General features: G+C 42.8%; 1 protein-coding gene across 1 annotated transcript in view; it reads left to right on the top strand.

Annotated features, from left to right (window-relative positions):
- PREX1 (phosphatidylinositol-3,4,5-trisphosphate dependent Rac exchange factor 1) overlaps positions 1-24,624 on the top strand; it is an 863,840-nt gene that overhangs the window by 650,577 nt on the left and 188,639 nt on the right. Inside the window, exons 18-19 of the mRNA XM_086932617.1 lie at positions 1,559-1,651; positions 22,683-22,831. Of these exons, the coding sequence (XP_086788743.1) occupies positions 1,559-1,651; positions 22,683-22,831 (242 nt within the window). The remainder of the gene's footprint in view (positions 1-1,558; positions 1,652-22,682; positions 22,832-24,624) is intronic.

Raw genomic sequence — 24,624 nt, 5'->3', positions numbered from 1 at the left:
AAGTTATGCTTTATAACCCCTGTTATTCTCTCCCCTATTGGAATTAATGACAATAATACCCTGGGGGAGAAGGCACTCTAGGGATTATAACTGGCCACCCATAATGAGGGCCTTAGTAGGGTGAGATCACGCCGCCCATCCAAGTTTTAAATCCGCCACTAGTCCACTAGAGTGTTTTTAGGTTGAGCCTGGGCACGGCATGGGCTGCTCTGCGTGGCATGCTGTATTCGGTATATGGGCTATCGGGGACTTTGGACACGCCCACCTCTTTTGATTGATTAGTTGGGCTGCTTTAAAAAATTATTTTTTCTGGTTGGTAAGCCCCTTCGATGCTCATGACGAGCTCAGCTCGTCATGAGGCACGGTGCCTGTGTGCTCATGACGAGTTGAGCTCGTCATGACCACACCCATTTACATTGACCTCCAGCACAGGAGGGGAATGAGTCAAGCTGCCAAGGTGTTAATATTATCCATCTGTCCTTCCTTTTGGTGCTTGGTTCCCTCCCAGCAGACATCAGCAATTGATTGTTTTGGGTGGCCATCCCTGGCCATCTCTTGACTCCTCACTCGCACACCCTCCCACCCTCCGGTCATGTGCAAATGCTGCGTCCATCCATGTTGTTACCTGGAGGGGGAACATTTAGGCCCTTTTCTACATGTGACTGGCCTGCTGAAGAACATCATGGGATCCTGAAGGTAAGATCAAGATTAAATAAGCATTTGCAATGCAATAAGTTCCGCATTACTGAAAGTTTGATCTATCGGTGTTGCAAATAAAAGTGCAACGCCAATAGCTCAAACTTTCAGTAATGCAAGATCTATTGCATTGCAAATGCTTGTTTTGACCCTGCACCCTGATCTGTACGTGCGTGAATGATATTTAGGCCACTGAAAGCATTTTTTTTTAAATGAATCATAAAACAGTTGTAATAACATGCATTGACTTAGCCGGTCGGTCTTGCCTTTGGGGCCTGTTGGCTTTGCCAATGCTCAGCATCAGAAAAAAAAGCTGTGCGGCATGGCCAAAATACAAAAAATAATTGAAGGAAAACTAAGACTGTTGCGTCGCTTTGTGAGCACGCTTGCGTCGTAACGCATGTGCACATCTACGAAATCACATGGACAACATTTTTTAATTTACTGCTCTGAGTTGGATCAGTAAATAAAAACAATTAAATTGAAGTAGCATGAAAGTGCTGGCTTTAAAGGAGAGGGTTGTAGCGATTTGCTGCGGAGCTCGGGGCAGTGTAATGCATATAGGGGGAATAAAACAATACGTAGTCAAGGTTATCTTAAACTTCTGCCTGGTCCTCCTGCATTAGCTCTTTGTTCAGCACCCATTTTAAAGCTCACAAAAACTACTGTGGTATTGTGCTTGGTGTTAAGTTTTTGATTTTGGAGATGGACACTTGAATTAAGATGCTTCAAAGCTCATGACTTAAGACTTTAAATTACACTTTATTTCAATATTCTTTAGCTGACTACAGTGGTGGCGGGCAGTATCTTGCATTCCTGTGTGTGTGTATTGACTAGTATTTTACTGTGTTTGTATTTCTAGATTTTACCACAAGAAGAGGATTATGGATTTGATATTGAAGACAAGAATAAAGCAATTGTGGTGAAATCGGTCAAGAGAGGGTCCTACGCTGAGGTGAGACCTTCACATGAGTGACCTCTTCCATACTGTGAAGAGAACATACATGGGATTAAAAGTAAAATGTGACTTTTTAACATGGTTTAATGTTTCTATTGATCTATGGCAATAAGGCCTCTTGGAGACATCATAGCAATGCACCGTGGTGCTAAGTTATGTCCGCCAGATTCTTTAGCATCCAGTGCAGCATCACTGTGTTCAATTGTAGGCCACTCTCGTATGTGAAACATCGCACAGGCGGTCTGCAGGGATTATTTGCTCATCTGCTATGCTTTAGATTTCTATTTAATTCATTTTTCTTTGATTTTACTCCTCTTTTAATACACATGTACATCTTCCCAGTGTTTAGTATACCTTTTTTTTCTCACATGCCCATGCTCTTTGTACATTTTTTCCTCTCTATATGTAACACATTCAAGTTGGGTATGTCTGATGCAACATATTCAAATGTAATGCCTTTTAAACCCTCATTTAGATCACATTCCACTATCCCTCATACCATTGTTTCAGGCAGGCGCTATTTCCTAATTTTAATACTACCATTATTATAGACTGTTAGTGGGCTCGACTTGGTGATTGGGTTTCTGTAAGGGAGGATTTTATTGAAAGGCCTGTTGTCGGGTCTCATTCCCATATGTGTATGTTATTGTTGGAGCTCTACTTTACAAAACTTTCTAAATCCAGTATTATAGGGTCTTATATAGCTAACATTTGTGATTCCCTCAAGCGCAATCCTCCATTCAGCCTCTGTCCACCTCCACCTCTCTGTAAGACAGACCTTTTTTTTATCAGTGAAGGTAATATGGGAAACCCAGAATTCCTGAGAACCAGGGTATTACAATTTATAAGATAACAACAATTGTTCTCACAGGTTTGCAATAGAGAATTAATAAACCTGGTAAAACAGTCCTATTTCTACAGTATTTAACTGCTGATGCAGCACAAAACATTTAGTATTAAAAAAAACACATGTAGGTGCTCCAAAAGACTGCACAGTGCTCAGTGACATATGTGAAGAGGGTGCATAGCAGTGAAAGCCAGGTTATTCAATGGTGTTGATCACTTGTGCAGTTGACTCATACGTTTTTTGACGATTTGACCCCAGTTGCAGCGGCTTCAACAGTTCTTCCTCAGGACCGCAAACAAGGATGCATCCTCAATAACATCTGAATTGTGACTGTCAGACTCGCATCTATCATTATCCAGTTATGTATTTTTTGGGTCTTGAGGATCAATCTTCTAAAACACATCCATGCTTGTCGAACTCTATATAAGAAGACAATTCGATCAGGCACCCATAGTGATCTCCATGTTACTGCTATGCAAAGTTTTGCTATAAGTAATCCTATTCAGGAAATTTATATTCATATTTACATCTTTTTTGAGTCTAGGAATTAGGCCCAATAAGCTTATTCTAAAGGTACAGTCTAGTCTTTAGATTATTAGCCATGCTCATTACATCAATCCACCATTGTAGTAGAATTTAGCCATTTCCACCCATATGACTTAAAACAGCATCATTGTGTCTACATCTGTGGCATGCATTCTTAAGTCCAGTATTCATCTTGTAAGCTTTCTCTGACAAAGATAAATTTGAGAAAATTATATTGGATTAGTTTAAAGCAGCCAATAGGTGATACCCTTATATTCCATTTTGCAGTGTTGGCCTAGTCATCTGTCATTTCTAACCCAGTGTTCCCCGGCTTAAGTCTAATGCTAGAGGGTCTTAACCACATGATTTAAGCAATGCTTTATGCAGGAATATTCATATCCTCTGCCCTAGCCAGGCATTAATATTATTTTTAGTTATTCATGTACCTGAGGCTCAGTAAATTCTTGACTTCATGTCTTTGAATCTGCCTTTAACAATCTACCATATGCCAAAAACTGACATGGATGAATTCCAAATTCCTCTCTAGCCTCCATTAAGGGAAGGGAATCCGTGGAAGACTGGCGTGCTGTGGATGTCATAGATTGCATGGTGGGTAAGGTATTAGCGGCAGGGGAGGCTATGGTCTTCAGGAAAGTGTTAGACTAGTGATCAATATGGTAATACAGAACCCAAATAGACTCATCTATTATGGAGGACCAAGAATCCTGATGTAGGCCGACACACGTATTAATAACAATGAAGCAAAATAAAGTGATGCCTCTTGTTAAAGAGCTTGAGCATTTTGTGATTCGGCTTCTTACCACGTAGTCTCTGTCACCCACAAGAGCAACAGATTTCTAGAGGAGCTTGTGTACTAATCTTGCAACGGAAGGTTGTTCCTTGGCACCATAGAAGTACCACTTTGTTGTGTGGATTTGTGCACAGCATCATACACCGTGTCCAAAGGTCAATCAGTTTGGTGTTGCATGATTTCCATGAGACCCAAGCAAAGCACACCCTTCTCCGTGGTCTTGATAGGAGTCCTATTGGCCAGCGGCATCCTTCATAATAGGATCCTCCGCCTTGGAGGTCCTATCCACCAAACTTGATATTAAATAATCGCAAGCACCAAATCAGGCATGGGGATATGCATGATAGGTAGATTTTGTCCATAAACATCTCGGGTCATTCTATCAGGGTCCTTCCGGTTCTTGAGAACAGAATAAGAACATGCTGATGGACTGGCCAGTCCATTTGGGGAGTGCGTTGATATTGCCACTGAGCAAAGTAAGCAACACATCTGTATTGTGCCTTATCTGAGTCGGCACACTCGGAAAATTGTTGCTAACATATAGGCCCTTTTGCTCCTTGCATGCCATCTCCTCAGCATCCAGATTAGTGTCCTACCAGATTAGCGCCTGTATCTAAATAGGGAGTGTTATGTCCCTTTACCAGTTTACAAATCTTTAATTCATGAGGCTGAGTTTGCCTACTGGTCCACCTACAACTACTTTTATATCAAAGAACTCCTCTCCCTTGTCTTGCATGTTGTAACACGGGTATTTGCAAGGGTGGGATATAAATGATTAGGAGGGGATCATGCAGGAGGAAGAAGTAGAGAAAGAGATCTGATGTTTGGGCTAACCTCACAGTATTTTCATGCAGTGGAGATAAGTTCAACAGCACTCCATTCAGCAGGTCAGTCACCACCTAATCACTGCACCACTTTTCTGGCTCCTGGACTGAAACTCATTCATTCATTCAGAAATTTTTATTTGGCTATGTTTTAAGCCATAAAAGAATACATTATAAAAACAAAGATTTCCAATTTAGAAAAATAAACAGTATAAACAATATTTCTTGAAAAGAAAAAAAGGCAATTCATATCACCACCCTAGACACAGCAATAATTATACTGAGACCGAAAAGAATCTACATTTCTAGTGCCATATGGCAACATTTTTAAGACAACAGTATATATATATATATAGTGCATTGATAAAGTGCAATATAAGGTCATTTCCCAACAATATTTCTAAGTTGGACTGAAGAGGAGATATATCTATAAACCGTCAGACAGATGCATTCATCCTTTAAAAGCTGGAGATAGTGCAAAGCTGCCTGACACCTTCTTATTTTCAAATGTTGGACTGCAACTAAATGAATCCCAGTTGTCCACCTTTCAAAGCAAAATCCTATACATGCACGCATACCCACATCCTCTGACAATGCGTGCCAAAGGTGTGTATGCGTAGAACACAGGTGCTGCTCTCTACATCGCCTCATCAGAATAGAAGTGCGGCCCAGGCTGCTGGCCATGTGATGGTCCAGGTGACAAAATGCCTTGAGTTTGTAATCACTATTCACACAGCATCACAGTTAGACACCATTATGGAAGGGATCCAACAACAAGCCCCATTCTGGTCATCCAGCCGAGCGCATCCTCGTCACCTCCTAGCGAGCGAGAAAATCAGGAGGGAACGAGGGCAGAGTCCCAAGCCAAGCAGTGACCCCTGATTTTGAAGTGTCTCACCTCTATCAGAGGTGGGGGGGAAAAAGAAGAAAATAATGTCTTGAGAGCCTGCTTAGGTGTTGGCTCGTATTGGTGTGGGTGGCGGGGTATACGTTTCCAAAAGGCTTCCAGATCTCTGCATGAAGGTGGGATTAAACTCCTGAATAACGACTAGGGTGAGGAGAGGGGTCATGAAAGTAATCAGGTCTGGTTTACCTTTCAAAGCTGGGGAAGGTGTTGTGCCTTGTTTTCTGTACATGTTTTCTATATTTTATGTTCCATCTAATGTGTGAGCTGATTTGGTAGTTTGTAGATAGATCTTGGTCTTCTTTGACATTATTTTTTAATTTTTATACGAATCACTTAATTCTATATCCTAGTTGTCTTTTACTGATAAAGGATTGAGTTGGCTTCCAAGTAAAGACGTATCCAGGAATGTGAGAGGACAGCATAAAAGATATGCTCTTGCTATCAAAGCCCTGGTGTTTGCGGTGTCATTTGATCTTTCATCGCCTACAGTTCCCGCTCAGAAGGATGATACAATTAAGTCTGTTCCCGATACATATTCTCTGATGCATAAAAGGGAACTGAGCTGGGTTCTTTCCAGAGCATTACTTAGATTTGTTGCACTGACCTCATTGTATCTACTTTTTAATTTGGGTGATAGATAGACAGCACGGCTATCTCAAATAGCTTCTTAAGTAGGATACCCCACTCTAGCGGTGGTTGGCCTGGATAACAATACATCTCCTAGTGGAATATCTGCAAACAATTTCTGCACCACAAACCTTGCCTTCTGAAAGATTTCCTTAATTATTTTGCAGAACTGTTGAGGCATTCATTTAGGGTTGGGCTATGATGGATTTAGGACCCAAAAAATGGCAGATGCATGTGTCCCCATTCCTTGAATACTTTATAATGAGGGGCATGAGATTTCCTTGAGGGCAGAACCACTTCTGAGTCTGCTGATGGGAACGCCCTCACCTCAAGTTACCGGTGGTTGGCATGCCATTGGAAGCCGTGCGCTATTTAGGACGGGCCTTCCACAGCAATGTCATCTAAAGTCTAACCTATCCTTGACCACCATGCATTGCTGGTCAGTATCAGACCATGAATTACATGAACACTGCACCCCACACAGCTAGACTAAACTCCCAAAGCATCAAATTTTTTCCATTTCTTTTTTCCCATTTTTAATAACGGTTCCAACAGGTCCATGAGTGTGGACCCTCCCTACCCGCTGCACAAAATGATCTCAACATACTTTATGTTTTCAGTATGCGTCCATTATGATAGCACTGCAGGCCGGATGGCAGTTCTTAACCATAGCTCCGCCCAGGCACTATCATCGATAAATGAGCAATAAGAGAAATAAACAATATCATTGCAAATGAAATCAAGAAACATGACCATAATTAATAAAGTATAAAAACAGCCAGAAGCCCCCCCCCCCCTTGTAGTATTGGGCATGAAACACATATGACACGCACATTATAAACAAATGTCGATTGTGTATGCAGCCCATGGTGTCCTGGCATCATCTTTGGCCTCCTCCACCTTCACCTCCAACTTTTGCAGGTAGATATCCGGTGACGTGATTCCCCTCTCCATTCTCCCCCCACCCCCCTGGTTGGGCACCAGAGAGCGTCACCGCCTCAGCCTTCACCCAGCACTGCAAGATGTGAAGCCAAATAGAGGTACCTGATGCAGCCGGTGATTACCATGCCATGGCAATCTGACGTTTGCACAGCACATATACTATATTCTATAAATCTGTGGGGATATTTGTCTCCTTTGGCTCAAGGGCAGATACCCAGGAGACAGGGCTCTGGAGAGGGCAAGAGCACAGTATCAGCCAGGGCAGAGGTACTCTGTATCACCTCCTACCACACACGGTGCACTCCTGGACAATTCCACAACATACGGAAAAACAACGCAGCATGGGCAACTTGGGTTAGAACATGTGCAATAAGAGTATAAGAAACGTCTGGTGTAAGAAATGATATTGGGTGAAGTGGAACCGATAGTTATTCAAAACATTCCTGACCATGCTTACAGCTTGGGTCCATTGTTTATCCACCAAAAGGAGACAGAGATTTGCCGTCCAGCAGTCCCAGGATTTGGGGAATGGCTTAATCCACTGTCTGAGAAGAGTACTGTGATAAGTCTACGGGTGCCCCATATGTTAACATAGTGGGGAGTGCAGTGACAGGACCCATCGGCTACTGACCCCGCCCCCCCTCCCCAAGATGAGGTCAGTGAATGGCGGACAGCTCTTTATGTCAAGAACTGTCCTGCTGGTATATGAAATTCATCGCAAATGTCGGCAAATGATCGAAGCATCCCATTGTCATAAAAATCACCCATCCGGGTCACTCGTGCCCCCTTCCAGCAGGCCACATCATGAGATCGTGTAAAATCTTGGAGAGCCGGCCATTGCCACACTGGAATTAAAGGCCGGTACGGCGGAGGAATTTCACTGCCTTGGATATATTTCCGTCAACAACACTGGGCCCCTGTCCTCTGTGCGGTCGCCACAGGTGCACCGGCGAGAGCCAAGTATACATGGGAGTTCCCGACAAAATACGCAAGATCTCCGGGTGCTCACCACAGGGTGCTGAACTGAGTCACCTCAAGGCCACTGCAGCAGAGCAGCAGCAAAATATAATTAAAATTAGGCACGCTGAGCCTGCACCCAAGTAATGGAGTACACAGCCTGTCCAGAGCCACCCTAACACTTCCCTTGCTCCCAGATCAATTACACTAGCCGCAACTTATGTTCGGCAAAGAAGCACGAGGGGGCACAAGCGGAAGGTCCGAGAAATAATACAGGAAACGTTGTAGTATTAACATCATTGAGATGGCCATTCGGGAGAGATTTCCTGAATGAGAGTGGCTTATGGACCAAACTAAGTACCCAAAGGAGCTGCCTCTCCAAAAGGTCAGCATCAGAGTGATAGATTCTTATACCTAGGTATTTTAAAGTATCACAATTACATTGAAGGCGCGTCCCGGGGAGAACAGCTCTCTCTGGTTCAGGTACAGGGCAGGCGGGGGAGCAGACAGGACGTAGCCCAGTTGATGTGAAGACTGGACATCACCCTGCACTCCTCCAACAGTGTCATCTCACCTGGCAGCACGGCTTCTACATCCCTCAAATATATCAGCGCATCATCTGCAAACAACAATATTATATGGCTTCCCCCCCCTAAGCCCGAACTCAACCCCACTCCACCCACATACGCAACTGGCAAGCCAACGGCTCCATGGCTTGTGCAAAAAGTGAAGGGTGTGAAAAGAGAGAGGTATCCCTTAAGCTAGTCAAGGGAAATGGGGTTGTTACAACCCAAAATTTCAAAGGTTCCCTTGAGTCAAATAAAGAACAGGTTCATATGAACATATACCTCCAAATGCAAACAGTACAATCATATATACCACCAAGATCATCACGGAACCCCAGTACACGCCGGTGTTACCAGAGACCTAGGAGGTAGATGCAAGTACCTTGACATCAAGAGAGTGTGACAGCATTAACCCACAACTATATTTGATATATGGGAGAAGCTGATCTTTTCAAGACACCGCTACAAGTCATCTGGTTTTTGAATTTTTTATAGACATATTTTAAAATATCCACTGGAAGGAATACTGGTTTTATCTTATAAGAGTGCAATTAATACTGGGTTGCAGATTTATACAGGAAGCAGAATTAGCCGCTCAGAGATTTACGATTTTGACCAGACTTCTGGATCAGTACACATGCAGACTTTGATATCTAGGACCTTTGCTGCATATAAATAAAGGGAGATCTTACTGACCCCTGTATGGTGACAGATAAACAACAAGTATTGATAAAGGTGGTTATTATCATTAGAACCCACCGAAACGTGTCAACGCCTTTTCTGGTACAATTCAAGACTCTGACATCGATGTTGACGTACAGATGCTGCAGTAGCAAAATATCGATGGAAAACCTAACGGAGTCCATATGTACAACCTGTATTTAACAATTTTCAAGTTTTACTCCTTCTGTCCTTAGCTTCAATTGTGCAGGTCATAATTGATTGTCTTGTTTTGTTTTATGTATTTTAGATTAGGGCATTCGACTAGTTAGCCCAATTATATTGTTTTTATTTACAATGTATTCATAATAAATGATTTTTAGTCTGATATATTCTTGGTGGTATATATGATTGTACTGTTTGCATTTGGAGGTATGTTCATGTGAACCTGTTCTTTATTTGACTCAAGGGAACCTTTGAAATTTTGGGTCAAAAAGTGAAGGGGACAATGGGCAACCATGATGAGTGCTCCTGTAGATGTCAATAGAGTCTGAGATGTACTGGCCTGTCTTGACTCTAGTGCCAAGGCGTCCATAAACAGGTGATCCCACCCTAAGGTATTGAAGGCTTTCTCAATGTGAAAGGACATTGCCACCAGAACACCAGTGGTGTCCAGATCAGTCTGGAGAAGCCGAAGTGATCGATAGACCTAAAACCTAACTAATCCTCGTGTACATGGGTATGGAGTAGTGGCAGCCATCTATTCGCCGAGACTTACCCCAAGATCTTACAGTCCAGGTTTAACATGGAAAGCGGGCTGTAGGAGCCCAAATCAGGAGGATCATGGCTTGCTTGGGAAGAACCATGGCAAGGGTCTCACGAGTGTAGCATTGAGGTACTTGGTGTCGTATGCTGCATTGTAAATCTCCAAGAGCTTGGGGCAGGATAACGCTATAAGCTGAATAATATTCTATCAGTTAGGCAATTGGAGCCCAGTGTTTTGCTGCATGCAATTTGTGAAATGGCCAGACATAGCTCGTCTAGTTTAGGAGGAGCATCAAGATCATGTATTTGGGTTGCATTGAGCCTGGGGAGAGGTAACTTCAGAAGATGCGCACACAGGACAGGTTTGGGAGGACCTGGCACAGCCACGTAAAGGGAGCTATAAATACACACATAGGCCGCATTAATGTCATCTTGCGTGCCTAGGGTCATGCCACCATCCACTTGCTCCTTACCCGAAGGGGGGCGCGAGCATTGTCACGTACCAGCCATGCCAACATTCTACCTGCGCGATTGCCCTCTCCGTGCAGTCGGGTAAGAGAATGACTATAGTCAAGCCTCCCCAATCACCGCTATACCCAAAGCATCAATTACATTTTCTTTTTGTTTTTCATATTCAGACATCTCCTTCTTTAGTGTTTTGTTTTTCCAAAGGCAGAAAATGCAAATGCCTTGCCATGCTGTGGCATATCGAGCCAGCTGGCAATGTTTGCTTTTTGCCCCCGCGGGAATGATCTTCGTAAAATCCCTGCCATGTTGGCCGGAGCCTTTAAATAATGCGGGTCACCATAAGCAGTGCATTTTTTGCCCATCTGTGGAGCGTCTGGACCATGCTTCAAATTCCATGTTTATAGTGCCCATGCACCTATTGTTGCATTCAATTTGACCAAACTGTTCTAGTCCGAAGAGTCTGATTTATATTTTTACATCATTCCTTTTAATGGCTGTCTGTCCACGTCTGGCTGTCTGTCCACGCTTTAGGTTGAGCAGGATGGGTGGCCGTTCTTTCAGGGTACTAGCAGCAGGCCTATGGAACTCGCTCCCAGTTCACATTCGAGCTCTTGAGGATATGTTCGCCTTCAGGCAGGCGATTAAAACTTTCCTCTTTCCAGTTTCTAGCTAAATTCTTTTGTGTGTTATGTTACAGCATCTGTCAAAGCGCCAGGACGCCCCTTTGCTGGGGCAGCTGTGCGCTATAGAAATTTTAATAACATAACATAACATAACATAACAATGAAGGACACCATAGTTCTTCTTGTTTCTTATTTCAGATCATGAACAGATTGGCGAAAACAAGGTGCCCACCACTTGACAAGACTTTTTTCTAGTTGCTTAGCATAACCAAATAAAGTAGGCTGATTAACTGATATTTTAATACTAATCATTTTTACATTTTTTAGTTTTTTTGATGATGCAAAATACTCTTTATTAAGTTATATTAATATTTCATCAATGATTGTTTAGAAATATGTGCATATTCCTTCTGCCATCACTGAGTTTGTTGACATTGCATAGATGGGAATAGTTCCCTATATCCTGTGCTTAAACTATTTTATAGGGGCTCCTAAGATTCAGAAATCGTCTGATATTTTTACCGCATTATAGAAAACCTGGTTGGAGGTAATTAAACAACTGTTAAAGCACTTTTTATGCATCCCCTGCACATTCCTTCTGTTTTCTCTTTTGTTAGCTTTGTAGTTTTGAATTGGCCAAACTACCTTAGGAGGGGCTAAATCGCGATTGATCTTAGACAGTGGGCGCGTAACAATATCTGTATAATATATATTGAAATAAAGGGAATCCAAACTGTTGTGGCTCTGTCCTACCTTAAATACACGATCCTCCCACCCATCTTTATAAAAAGCAATGGTACTAAGTCAAGTGATTGCAGTAGGTTATACAGACATTTTTGAAAGTCTTGTAGGATTTTTGTCTCTACCTTTCTGGATCATTTCCATATAATAGTAATTAGAATTGACAATAAACCAAACACTTTGTAACTTTCAATTTAATGTGCAATGACCTTTTCAATATAGTGAGGCCTTTAATGTAGTTTATAGACAAACCAATAATTGCAAACTTGTTGCACTCTTAGTTGCTGGATTATTTAAAAAATATTATAATCTCACTGTAAACAAAAATGTCATTCTATGAGTATCAGTTTGACATAATTACACTCAGGAAAGCCTTATCCAACTTAGAAACCTTACGGCCTGATTTAGATCTTGGCGAATGGGTTACTCCATCACAACGGCGACGGATATCCCATCTGGCAAAATATAAACCCCATAGGATATAATGGGATTTATATTTCGGCGGACGGGATGTCCATCATTATGAGTAAACTATCAGCAAAGCGCTAAGTCAGGCCCTTAGTCTTAAAACTACTGGTGGTAGACCTGAAACTTTGAAATTCAATCGTTGCTTGTCAGTTAATGTTGGCTTAGCCTTGCAATTCACCCATGTATTTCACAGGTCCCTACCTAGTTGCTCTGGAAAGTAAGAAAACAGGTGGATTTATGTAATGAAAAGAGTTTTGTTCGAAATGCATTGGCTAATCTTAAGACTCTACTCATGAACGCTGAAGCAAGCTGTTGAACCAGCTATTGATTATAGTTAGTTTTGAACAAACCAGTAAAATGCAGACCCTTTAGGGTTGCTGAAAAATGCCTGGAGAAAAAAATGTTTTTGGATAGTCTGGGACAATCTAAGAGAACAAAATACTGAAAAGAAAATAATGGAAAGTAATGCACTGCTCAGAACATAAAATCATAAAATATTGTTGGGGAAAGACTCGTCCCAGAGTAGTAATCTAGGACTGTGGTATAAACCCTGTGGTCCTGAGACCCCTGGGGGTCCAGAAAGCCTACACTGGGGTCCGTGACTGCTGAGAAAATTAAATATTAACAGAATAATAAAGTGTATATAAATAAAGTAGCAAAATGTACAATTGAAAAATTGTAAACGTTCTGTAAATGTGCAGAAATTTGAAATTGGAGGCTATAAAACTAAATTAGTATCCTTAGACTGATTCCTGGGAGAATTGCAAGTGCATCAGACAGAATATAGTATGGCCGATGAGTGAATTAGTTTGAATTTAGAAAAGCTCCAACCTTTCTTTTAGTTTCTTTTTTTTAGATTTGTTTGTGAATTAAATCGAATGTTTCATCATCTGTGTATTTGTTTGATGATGCTTGTTTTTTTAATCTTTTGTGTACTGTTTTGATGTTTAAACAATCAAAAATGCTTAGACCAGTGTCCCCTGCTTCCAGTAATGACTCAGTGAGGGTCCCGGAGTCCAATAATGATTCAATGGGGGTCCCCGGTTTCAAGTAATGATTACGTGGAAGTCCACAGAAGTCAAAAAGTTAAGAACCACTGATCTAGGGCTTTGTTGGATAAATAAAGTTTGTGATAAAACTTAGATTTATCCCTTGAAGCGATGGTACAACTCATCATACACATTTCCTCAGAGAAACTAGAATGTTTCTGGAGTGTCAATGAACCATACAGTAGAATCCCCCAACCAATTTAGTAAAAAGATGTTAGTAAACGGAGCAATGTACAATGGTGTACTGAACACTCGACTCTTGCAGTTTCAGCCGGGGCTACCTCTGGACACCATGACATGGGGACCTAAAACATTAATTACTTGTTTAAGGGACTCTACTACCTGCAGATATGCTGACAAAATGCTCCTTAATAACACTGTTAATGAAAAATTTGTCAGAGCAGTGTGGGTTTTGAGCTTCCATGCACAATGAAGGAGAAAGGTAAAGGTTGAAAGTAGAGCTAGATAGAGGAAAGAAAGAATGAGGTGAGGAAGGTAGGAAATATCAAATGAAATTTGGTATGGTGAAAGGTAGGAAGGAAGGGCAAACGGAAGAAAGGGTGATAGAATGGGTGAGAGGATGAAAAGGAATAAGGATGGAAGGGTGAATTGATGTATGGAAGAGTTAAAGGATGAAGGCTAACAGCCTTACAATGATGCCTTTACCACACAATGTCCTTACCACGCAGGTAAGTATTACTGCCTTTACCATGCATGCCTTTACCTTTACTACACATGGAAGGTCTTGGATAGAGAGCCCTTTTTGTAATTTGGTGTAAATCCATTCATTAGTTTTGGAGTTATTAAAGAAAAAAGATTCTTGTATATTTAGGGACGTGAATACTAAGTGGATCCAACAGATCTCAAAATGAGATCTGATTGGCTGCCACCAATTCAACCAGGAAGTGCTGGCAACCTGCCATATTGGGACACTGACAAAAATAAAATGATAATACATTTTTATGATAATTTTATTTGTAGTCCTTCGAACTTCGAGCTGAGGGAGGGGCATAGCCACCCATACTGACGCTGCTTCACCAGGGAGGAGGGGGAGGGAGGGAGTGGTGGGCACTACCAAGTGCATGTGCCGGTTTGGTGGGCCCTCTGGAACTGGCCAAACTGTCATGTGCACTTAGCCTTTCTCAACCCGAGCTGTGCTGTGCAGCTGAGTGGAGAAACCAACACAGGCTCCTAGTCTGTCTGAGCGCCGAACCAAGGTGCTCAGACCAAACCCCGCATGTGAGCAGCACTGGGATTAGGAGCTGGGAGCCTGCACAGTGTGCAGCAGTTTCTGGATTGGGCATGAGGATCGGAAGCAAGGAGGCGGCCGTTGGAGCAGTTAAGTTGCATTTTCTCTATTTATAATTAAGTTTTTTTTGTTTGTGTTCCCCCCGCTCCTCCACTTTCCAGTACGAGTGGCCGCTACTGGCCAGGTCCCGGGGGCATGCCCAATATGTGTACGCTAGGAGCCCTAAAGCCCCAGGGACCGCCACCTCCCCGTGCATTGTTAATATGTTTTGTGGGGGATTGCCGTGCCCTGGGGACCCCAAGGCAAATGTATTAATGTGGCCTGCATGGCTCCCCCGCTGCCCCAGGGTCTGCCACCTCCCCGGGGCTTATTGTGACATTAATGTGGGGGGACCCAGCCCCCCCCCCAGCTCCAGGTTCCACCACCTCCCTGGGGTTACAATTAAGTGAATGCCGGAGACCCATGGGGCACCCCTGCAGCCCCGGGGACCGCCATCTTCTCCTGGCAAATGTTAAGATTTAAAGTGGGGTACTGCATGGCGCTCCTCAACCCTGGGAACCACCACCTCCCTAGGGTTGCATCCTGCAATAGAGGGGGGCTGCCCAGTCCTCCTCCTGGTGCCATAGACCCCCAGGGACGGCTTTTGCTATGTCCCGGGGTGCCCATTTAAGGTACATAGCTGTTTTCTGTGGCTTGGCAGGATCTTTACCCCTCATGACAAGCCATAGCAAACTGTTCTCCACTTCTAGCAAGTGAAAGCACAAAAATGCTCTTGCTTGCTGGAAGTGACCATAATTGCTTTCACAGAGAGGAAGCTGCATGTGCGGCAGCTCCCGGTCTGTCAAAACAATGCTGGCTCCCGCAGGAGGTGGGGAGCCGGCAGGGACCATCAGGGCCTTGAGGCTCCCCCCGTGAATCCCAACAGAGTGGGTGCCCTAGATAGGACTAGGGCACCCACAATTGAGGACAGGCTCTGGAGGATGGGGATCCCTGGGGCCGAATTTGGCCAGAGAGGGGGCCTCCGTCCACCCCCTCCATTTTGGTTTATACATTTTTCTTTTTTAAAAGGCCTGACCCCGGGGGATGAGGTCCCTGGATCTGAAATTAGCCTGGGGAGGAGGACTGTGCCCCTCCCCCCACCCCATTCAAATAGGCTTGGCCCCGGGGAATGGGGTGCTCGGGCCAAAAAATGACCAGCAATTCGCCTGAGGCCCCACCCCCTTTCACCACCACTCTGAAAACCCGCCTCATGGTGCTCAACTGGTTGGGGGATGAAGGCCCCTTGGCTTTAAAAGGTTCTTGGGGCCAACAAGCGCTCCTGTTAACTCTAATAAGTCCCAGACAGCAGGATTGCTGGGAGGACTTTGGAGGCCACACACCCTTTTTCCACATCTCTGTAAACTTGCCTCCTGGCGCACTGCTGGTTGGGGGATGAAGTCCTCTTGGGTGCTGAGGGTTTTTGGGGGCCCAGAAGCCCTGCTGTTAACTCTAGTAAGTCCCACACAGTATGGTTCCTGAGATCTGGTCAGTTGCTCTGACCCCTTTCTCCACCACTCTGCAAATGCGACTACTAGTTAACAAGCAATATAACTTCACTTAAACCAAAAGTTACAGTGACGTTATAGTTAGGAAATAGAATTCCTAGCTGTATGGCTGTATGGCTGAGTTTGTGGCTGTGTGAGGGGCTGTATGGGTGAGTGACTGTTTGTATGAGTAGCTGTATGGGGGACTGAATGGTTGTGTGAGTGAGTATGTGTGTGTGAGTGGCTCTATGAAGGAGTAAGTGGGTATGTAACTACTGGTATGGGTCTGTGAATGGGTATAAGAATGATTGTGTGAGTGGGCATTAGAGTAGTATGGGGTGTGAGTGGGTGTGTGAGTAGTTCTGTGGATGATGTCATCAGTGATGTAATATGTGAGGTCATAATCAGTGCATTGCGGGGCTGTAAGTTATAGTTAGCTCAGGAAACTATAACTGCTGAATTTCACTGGTTTTGTACGCTTGAAATCTGAGCCTAACTATAAAATCCCTGTAACGTTTAGTTTCTTTCAGTGAATATATATATATATATATATATATATATTACACATAACTTTAAGGCTAACTTCAGGGTTTTGGGGCGGGGACTGGTAATGGTACTTGTAGGCATTAAAGCTGGATTGTGGTAAAGGGTATTAAGGGTTAATTTAGGGTTTAGGGTTGGGCAGTGGTAAGGGTAAATTTAGGTTTAAAATTGGATAGACTGGGAAGATGGAAAGGATGGATGGCTGAAAAGATGGATGGATAGATGACTATTTTGATGGCTGACAGAAGGATATATAAATGGGTGGTCTGGGTGAAAGGATGGCTGTATATATGAAATGATGAAATGGTGAAATGATAGATGGAAAGGTGAATTGTGGATGTGTGGCAGGATTGGAAGCCTTGTTGGTTCGATGGGATGATGAAATGATAGACATGGGCATTGGAGCCGGCATTCCTCGTCTAAAAACATGTCTCTAATTTTACTAATTGTGATCAAGTTAGAACATCTATAGTCACCTATTGTAATGAAATAACATAGCTGGTCAACTAATAAATTGTTACAGTCGATTTGTGACTTCATAAATTTATTTATTTATTACATTTATATGGCGCAACAGCTACCCTGAGGGTTTCCCGGCGCCTTGGATCTGAAAAATGTACGTTGAGATGGAAGGATTAGGAGAGGAATGTGGAGTCTACTGATTGAATAGCCATGCTTTTATGCCCTTCCGGAATTGGCTGTAGCTAGGTCCCAGACGTAGCTTGAGCGGAAGTGAGTTACACAGAGCCGGGGCTAAGAAGGAGAAGGAGCGCCCGCCCAATCATGCCCGTCTGAATCTAGGGACAGCAAACTTAGTCTGATGCATTGACCAAATGTTTCTGGAGGGTATATATTTATGCGCCAGTTTACATAAATAGGCAGGAGCTTCCCCTGTGCTATTCCTGAACATGTAGCACAGAGCTTTGAATTTGATTTTGTTTGCTATCTGGAGCCAATGTAATTTCTTAAGGTGTTCCTTAACACTCGTACGCCCAGGGAGATGGAGCAGCAGCCTTGTGGCTGCGTTTTGAATGACCTGAAGTCGATTTGTGATATCTTTATTGGCTCCTAGATATAAGACATTTCCGTAGTCTAGTCTTGAGCCAATGAGGGCCTGTGGAACTGTTCTCTGTGCCTCTTCTGGGATTTGCCATAGGATTTTCCTCAACCATTTGAGGATGACAAAGCATGTTGAGGCCGTTTTAGCTGTTTGTGCACGCATTGATAGTTTATCATCAATTATTACCCCAAGGTTGCGTGCAGATTGTACTGCCACCGGGGTAGGACCCATTTCTGTTGGCCAGTGCGTGTGGCCCCAAAGTTCCTTATGTTCCCCGAATCCAGCTATAAGCACAGAACAAGGGGTCCCTTATAGTCAGAAGGGACCAAGGGTAGTAGTAAGTTATTAGAGACAGTGGTGCCTTTCAAGAGGAATACATCCACATAGCCACAAAACTACAATCAGGATTGGGTCTATTTCTGTCCAAATGGACGGTATTAGGATTTATTTAGCAAAGAATAAAACATGGAAACAATACATTGGCATAAAGTGAGCAGGACGTGATAGGGAAATCAACAGATTTCCTTACCTCATGCATGTAACTTAAAGTGACTTTTTAATGAAAATAGGAAATAAGTCACAATAAAAAGAACATTGTGTACTCCGTATAAATCATAAATGAAGGTTAGGGTTAAGACGTGGTTGTCGACGATGTTTCGATTCCCAACAATGGTTATGGGATCATCATCAGGACTAACAAATCAATAAATGTCTGAGAAGTCCCATAACTGTTGTTTGGGATCGAAACGTCGTCGACAACCACGTTTTAACCCTAACGTTCATTTATGATTTATATGGAGTACACAATGTTCTTTTTATTGTGACTGTTATTTCCTATTTTCACTAAAAGTCACTTTAAGTTCCATGCCTGAGGTAAGGAAATCTGTTAATTTCCAGAAACCCCGTCACGTCCTGCTCACTTTATGTAAATGTATTGCTTCCATGTTTTATTTTTTATTTTTTGTTAATTAAATCCTAATACCGTCCATTTGGACAGAAATAGACCCAATCCTGATTGTAGTTTTGTGGCTATGTGGATGTATTCCTCTTGAAAGGGCTCGCTTTCTCTAATAACTTACATCATAAATCCAGCAGCCAAGGTGAAAGGCAGGTTGCAGAGCGTAGATACAAAACAAGAACTATCTTTTTGTTCTTCTGATCTATTTGTCTAAAATTAGCAGAAAAGAGATATTTATGGCAGTATACTTTTTTTTTGCACTATGAGTTATTACATTAAAGACAGAATTTTCTGCATGTTTTTACACATTCTGAGCCACAATTTCTTTTTAATCTGACACAATTACAAAATGAAAACTGAAACAAATTACCTTTTTGCCACAAATTAAGTAACTGCTTTTGAGTGTGTTTATTATGGTGCTTCAGAGTTCTTTTATTTTCATGCCTACAACCATTTTTTCTTTCAAAGGAAAGAGCAAGTCACCGTGGATTTACCAGTTTGTAGAAAGGGCTAGGTTCTCATCATGTATTATGAGGAATAAAATACCCTCTGCAGTGTCATAAAAGAATATTGCAAGCTATCTTGGAGTTCTGTGACTTTATAAAGGACCTAGGCCTTATTCCTCTGTACGATTCCAATACTCCTTGATGACTTGCGATATCGTTATAATGTACAGCAGGGAGTACTTTATCGCATATATAAAGTATTGGCAAGGTCTTCATTAAAGACCTCCAGTGATATTTTTCTTAGTTGAAAAAACCTATTACTTTATTGTTGTATGTAAAAAGCTAGTCATGCCAGATATGTTTTGCAACAACTGTTCAAGTGGAAACAAATGCTGGAACATATTTATTTAAAGGTCCCTTGGAGAGTGAAGTCGGACATGAGGACCTAGCTAAGTATCTTTATTGGCTAATAGAGAAGCTGGCTTTGCATCAGTTTTGTTGGCAAGTAGATTATATGCGTACACTTAGTCAGACTCTTGTTAAATCATTTCTTAGCTGTTATATCACAGCTTCAAATGTGATATAATTCAAATGAATCTCCACATTTCTTGTTGAAGCCTGTGTAAATCGGCCTAAGGTTTCAGTAGCATTATTTCTCACGGGTGTTTCTTGCCTAACACATGATTCCAGAATTGAACTTTGGCGAGCTTCCTCACCAATGCTTTGCATGGTTGTATATTTGTTTGTGGAACCACAAAAGATCACAACCTTTTGAAAGTTTTTATGACCAATATAGTTGGACAACATCCATCCAAACTTCATGATGACCTTCGCTTCTTTAGACTTGACATGGACAGGTTTCAACAGTACCATTAGCAGAAAAGCATAAATCTTCTACAGATTGAGTTTGTACTTCAGTGACTTTTAATAATCTTCCTAAATTCTGACATCTGTTTTATAAGGCATAGTTGGCTGTGGTTATTTTATGTCAGTATTTTTGCTGATCTATTATTCTTTGGCACCTTAGAAACCTTATGTACTATAGTCCTGGTTCTCTCAATGTTTTCTAGCACTCTGAGCAAGGTATATTTTTTAGCCAAAATCTATTTTTTTAGTTCAAGCCTAGGCTTCGCATGTGCTGCTCTGCAAGGCATGCTGTTTCAGGTAGGGAATTGAAGCGCCGCCCACTCTCCACCCATATATTTTATTGGCTTGTGTGATTGTCCACTGTAAACTGTGGCTATTCATTGGTCAAAAGGCTTAGTAGTCCCTCCTTATTGTAACCTCTCATGGCGAAACCCCCTGTAACATTTGTTGTTACTCAGTAGGCTTTAATTACAGCCTCCAAGCACTATTTCTCAAATAGTTTTGTCAGCAGCCAGGACAAGCTCTCTCCTAAGGCTTTTAAAAATAAATAAATGGATAGCACGCTGTGGCAATGCAATAGGTCTTGCATTTGCGCAAGTTTATGCTATTAGCATTGTAAATGACAGTGCCAGGGTCTGCTGGAAAACAGGCATAATGGTTGGCGCTGTGCTCGGCTGGTGAAGCCCAAGCACAGACTGGTATGGCACATCCGCAAAACACTAGTGTGCTAACCAAGATGGCAACTTGGAATGTCCAGTGAAGAATAGACATTGGGCTGGAGTGTTCTCCACTGCCGGCCTTCTCTTGCGAAAGTGCTTTGCAGGGGAGAACAGAGGAGCAATTTAAAGTGCAATTTTGAAACTTAAAGTTCTCTTATGAGACACAGCTGCATTGCAACTCCCAAAGAGATTAGGGCATTCTGACCCCTTTCTTAAACAGTTGCCTTAATGCTGTTAAAAGCCCTGGCGTCAGCCACAAAGGGTGGTGGTCCGGGTGGAGGGAGCACAGGAGAGGGAGTAGGGGGGATCGCGTGTGGGGGGATGCTAATGATATATTTATGTTTTTAAACATACCTTCTCCTGCATCGCACCTCCTGTCCTCTTCCTGGTCCCAGCAGCCCCTGGGACTGACACCCATCCAGTCTTTGAAATGCATTTTGAATAACATGCCGGAGCTGCAGCCCAGCTCCACGCTGGAAATGGTGTACGGCTTTAACCCCTTCGATGCTCATGACGAGCTCAGCTCGTCATGAGGCACGGTTGAGCTGTGCTCATGACGAGCTGAGCTCGTCATGAACAATGGTAAATCAGGGAATGCAGCACAGGAGGAAATATTTCTAGCAGCCAAGGTGTTAAAGATAGCTTAAATTGAATGGAGGAAGCTAAATCTTCTGTTATCTCTTCATGAGATTTTTCAGTTGGATGTCATTTCTGAATCGAGACTTGGCCCCTGCATCTTCTTTTTCACGAATCAAAGTCACCATGTTCAAAACATCCACTGAGCATTATAGTGTTTATTCGGGCTTAGAGAGGCTTTATGGATCTTTTTAAGTTGTGTTGTGCGTTTCCGTTCCGGAGAAGGTTCGATGAGCAATGGAAGCGGGAAGCTGGAGTGGTACATCCACTCCATCACCTACTTGGGATTGATGATGTCACCGGAAGCTTTAATCACATCTTCATGCGATCTTTTAAGTTCAAGAGGTTTTTATGGCTTGTTATTCCTAATGAAGTTGCTTGGTAACCGCTCCATTTAGGATAAATGAACATCAGAGCAGAAGTTAATACCCAGGCAACTCAAATAAAGCATCAGTAAATGGACTGTCTGAACTCGTAAAACATACAGCTCTTAATGTAAAGATGCACTGACCAGCTCCTCTGTCTGAGTTAGGAGTCGAGCATAATTAATTGAAATAATAACCTGCTAATTTCAGGATCCTGCAAATGCCGCCAGCTACATCGACACTTTGAATAGGGAATTTAGGGACCAATCTCCAGATAGTGGATCTTCAGTAATCTAGTTAGAGGAGTTTTAGTCTTACAGTATCCTGCAGGAGGAATTAATTTGTGTTGCCAAGATGCCATTAAGGGATTTTGATAACCCTACTAACGCCTTTGGGCAAGAAGAAGAAGAAAATCATTTTCTAGGGTAACTGATTTGTGCCACGTGGCGGTTAATGCCGCCACAGTTATGTATTTTATTTGTTTTTTACTGAAACAGTTTTGTTTTTTAATATAAAGCTTACAGACATGCCAACTATAGAGAGATACATTTCTTGAGTATTTTTGTGAATTATGCTTCTTCTCTTAGGTATCCAATATTACTGTTTTAATTTTTGAAGTATACAAGGATGAATGGCTGACTGAACAAATACAGTACTTAATGAGTGTATGTACTCTATTTCTTTAAGGGATGTTTAATAACTGAATCCGCACATAATAAATGACACCCTTATTCCCCATTCGTTTGCTCCAAGCCATACCTCTTTTTCACTCTTTCGATCACTTACTCTTTTCACTGTACTGCTTTTGAGTCCTGTTGATCTGCTCCCCTCTTCCCATTATTCAATAACCAACAGTTCTGTTCCTTTCAATCTTTACTTCAGATGGCTGGATTGCAGGTGGGACGGAAGATCTACTCGATCAATGAGGATTTGGTGTTCCTGCGCCCTTTTCAGGAGGTGGAGGCCATGTTCAACCAGTCTTTTTGCTCGCGAAGGCCACTCAGAATATTGGTGGCTACAAAATCAAAAGAGTAAGTGTTTTTAAAATAAAAATTCTGATCCTTTTCTAATCTGTGACATGGCAGCATTGTTGAAGGCTTCCAATGGAACATTTCTTCAAATTTAGCTACTTCACCAGTAGAACGGTGTGCTTGTGCGAGTCATTCATATGCCTAAGTATTTTTTTTGTATTTTCTCATATGCGTTTTTGATATTGAGTTACTTAACATACATTAAGAGCAATCCTTATTGAGTAATATATTATGTTTTATATACAGGCATTCTATTTTATCTTAGACACCCAGTATCCAATTGTTTGCTACAAAATGTAAGCTTCATAGCTAAGATAATTTAGCTCTGTATGTGTTGTGAGAAGTTGGCCTGATATGTGATGTCCACTATTCTAGTGGGCACCCTGTATCAGTCCAAACAACTCTTATGGTGATGGTTGTAAAGTCAACCTTATAGGCCAGCTATCCTGGTGGTAGCATGGACAAAGTAGTCTCAGGCTAAAACTTCAGAGAGCATGTGAAGCCAGCTGTTTTACCATATGTAACCCCTTGAATACCAAAGGAAAGGACACCACACCAGGTTATATATAAAATATATATGTATTTATTACTAACACAACCCCTCTGAACTCTTTGAGGTCAGAGGCATAAGCACATAACAAGATACTTAATTATCATACAATAAGTAGCGCAAAATACAGTCGAGCCCTAGGGGCGTTGTAAACCATATATTAAAATAGTGGTATAAGAACCACGTCACGAACAAGGAATAGGCCTAGGGCCTAGGGAATCGCTGGGGCTACACTGAACTACCAAAGGTTAGGAAGCAGGAGGCCCACGGGAAGCGTGTGCAGTGTCTTAAGACACACGCGGGTTCTCATAGGAATACAATGGGAACGTAAGAGTCAGAAACTAGTTGATTTAGGACACTTCCGGATGGACTAGGAGAAAGCTACTGAAAACTAGGACACTTGAATAGTCCATACCCACAGGAGCACAGGAGTACTCGTGTTACCTCACCCACAGGAACGGTTGCATAGGTGTCAAGTTGTGTCTGGTTTCGTCGCTGAATCCTATGGAGACCTGTGAAAAGATGCTGCAGGCGACCAGGAGAGAAGTGTCCGGTTGGATCCAAGGGCGGATCAAGGATGAAGAGTACCTGAAAGCAGAGGGGACAGAGTCTGGGTCACTAGCCAGTGACCAGGAAGGAACCAGGCGATGTCGTGAAGCAATCAGGTGATGTCGTGAAGCTTGTCTCTGCAGCCACGTGGACCAGGAGGCGTCGATGATGACAAGGAGCTGGATACGGACTGCCCCACGAAGGATCTTGCTGCGTGCGGTGTCAGCTTCCGGATTGGAGTCAACAAGTCTTGGCAAAGGCAACCCACGCAGGAATCGAAGATGGCTTCTGTTGCAGACCAGCAAGGTCTGGGGGGCTTCTCCTTTTTTAGGGAAACAGGGGCCAGCCTGGAGCAGCCAGGCCAGCTGTGTAAGTTCAAAGGTTTGTTGTCACAGATGCCACTAGCCAACAGGCACGTGACCGGACAGATGCGTCGAGTACAAAAACACTAGCAGGCCTCACGCGGCACTCGTGGAGTGTGGAGGGCTGTGCGTCGGTGTAGAAGGTGCTCGGGGCTGGGGCTTCTCAATCCCCAATGCACAACTTCGAGGGTGCCTCAGAAGCTGCACAAGTAGCAATGAGCAAGTTTTCCAAGATGGCCGGTCCCACGTCTCTCGTTGCCTCCACGGGTCTCAGCTTTGCTGTGACTGTGGATCGGGGTCAAAGAAGTCTGGAAGTCTGGTTCTTGTTGGGC

This window comes from Lissotriton vulgaris, chromosome 7 (assembly GCF_964263255.1).
Source record: "Lissotriton vulgaris chromosome 7, aLisVul1.2, whole genome shotgun sequence".
Taxonomy (NCBI): domain Eukaryota; kingdom Metazoa; phylum Chordata; class Amphibia; order Caudata; family Salamandridae; genus Lissotriton; species Lissotriton vulgaris.
This window is presented reverse-complemented; position numbering and strand designations above follow the sequence as displayed.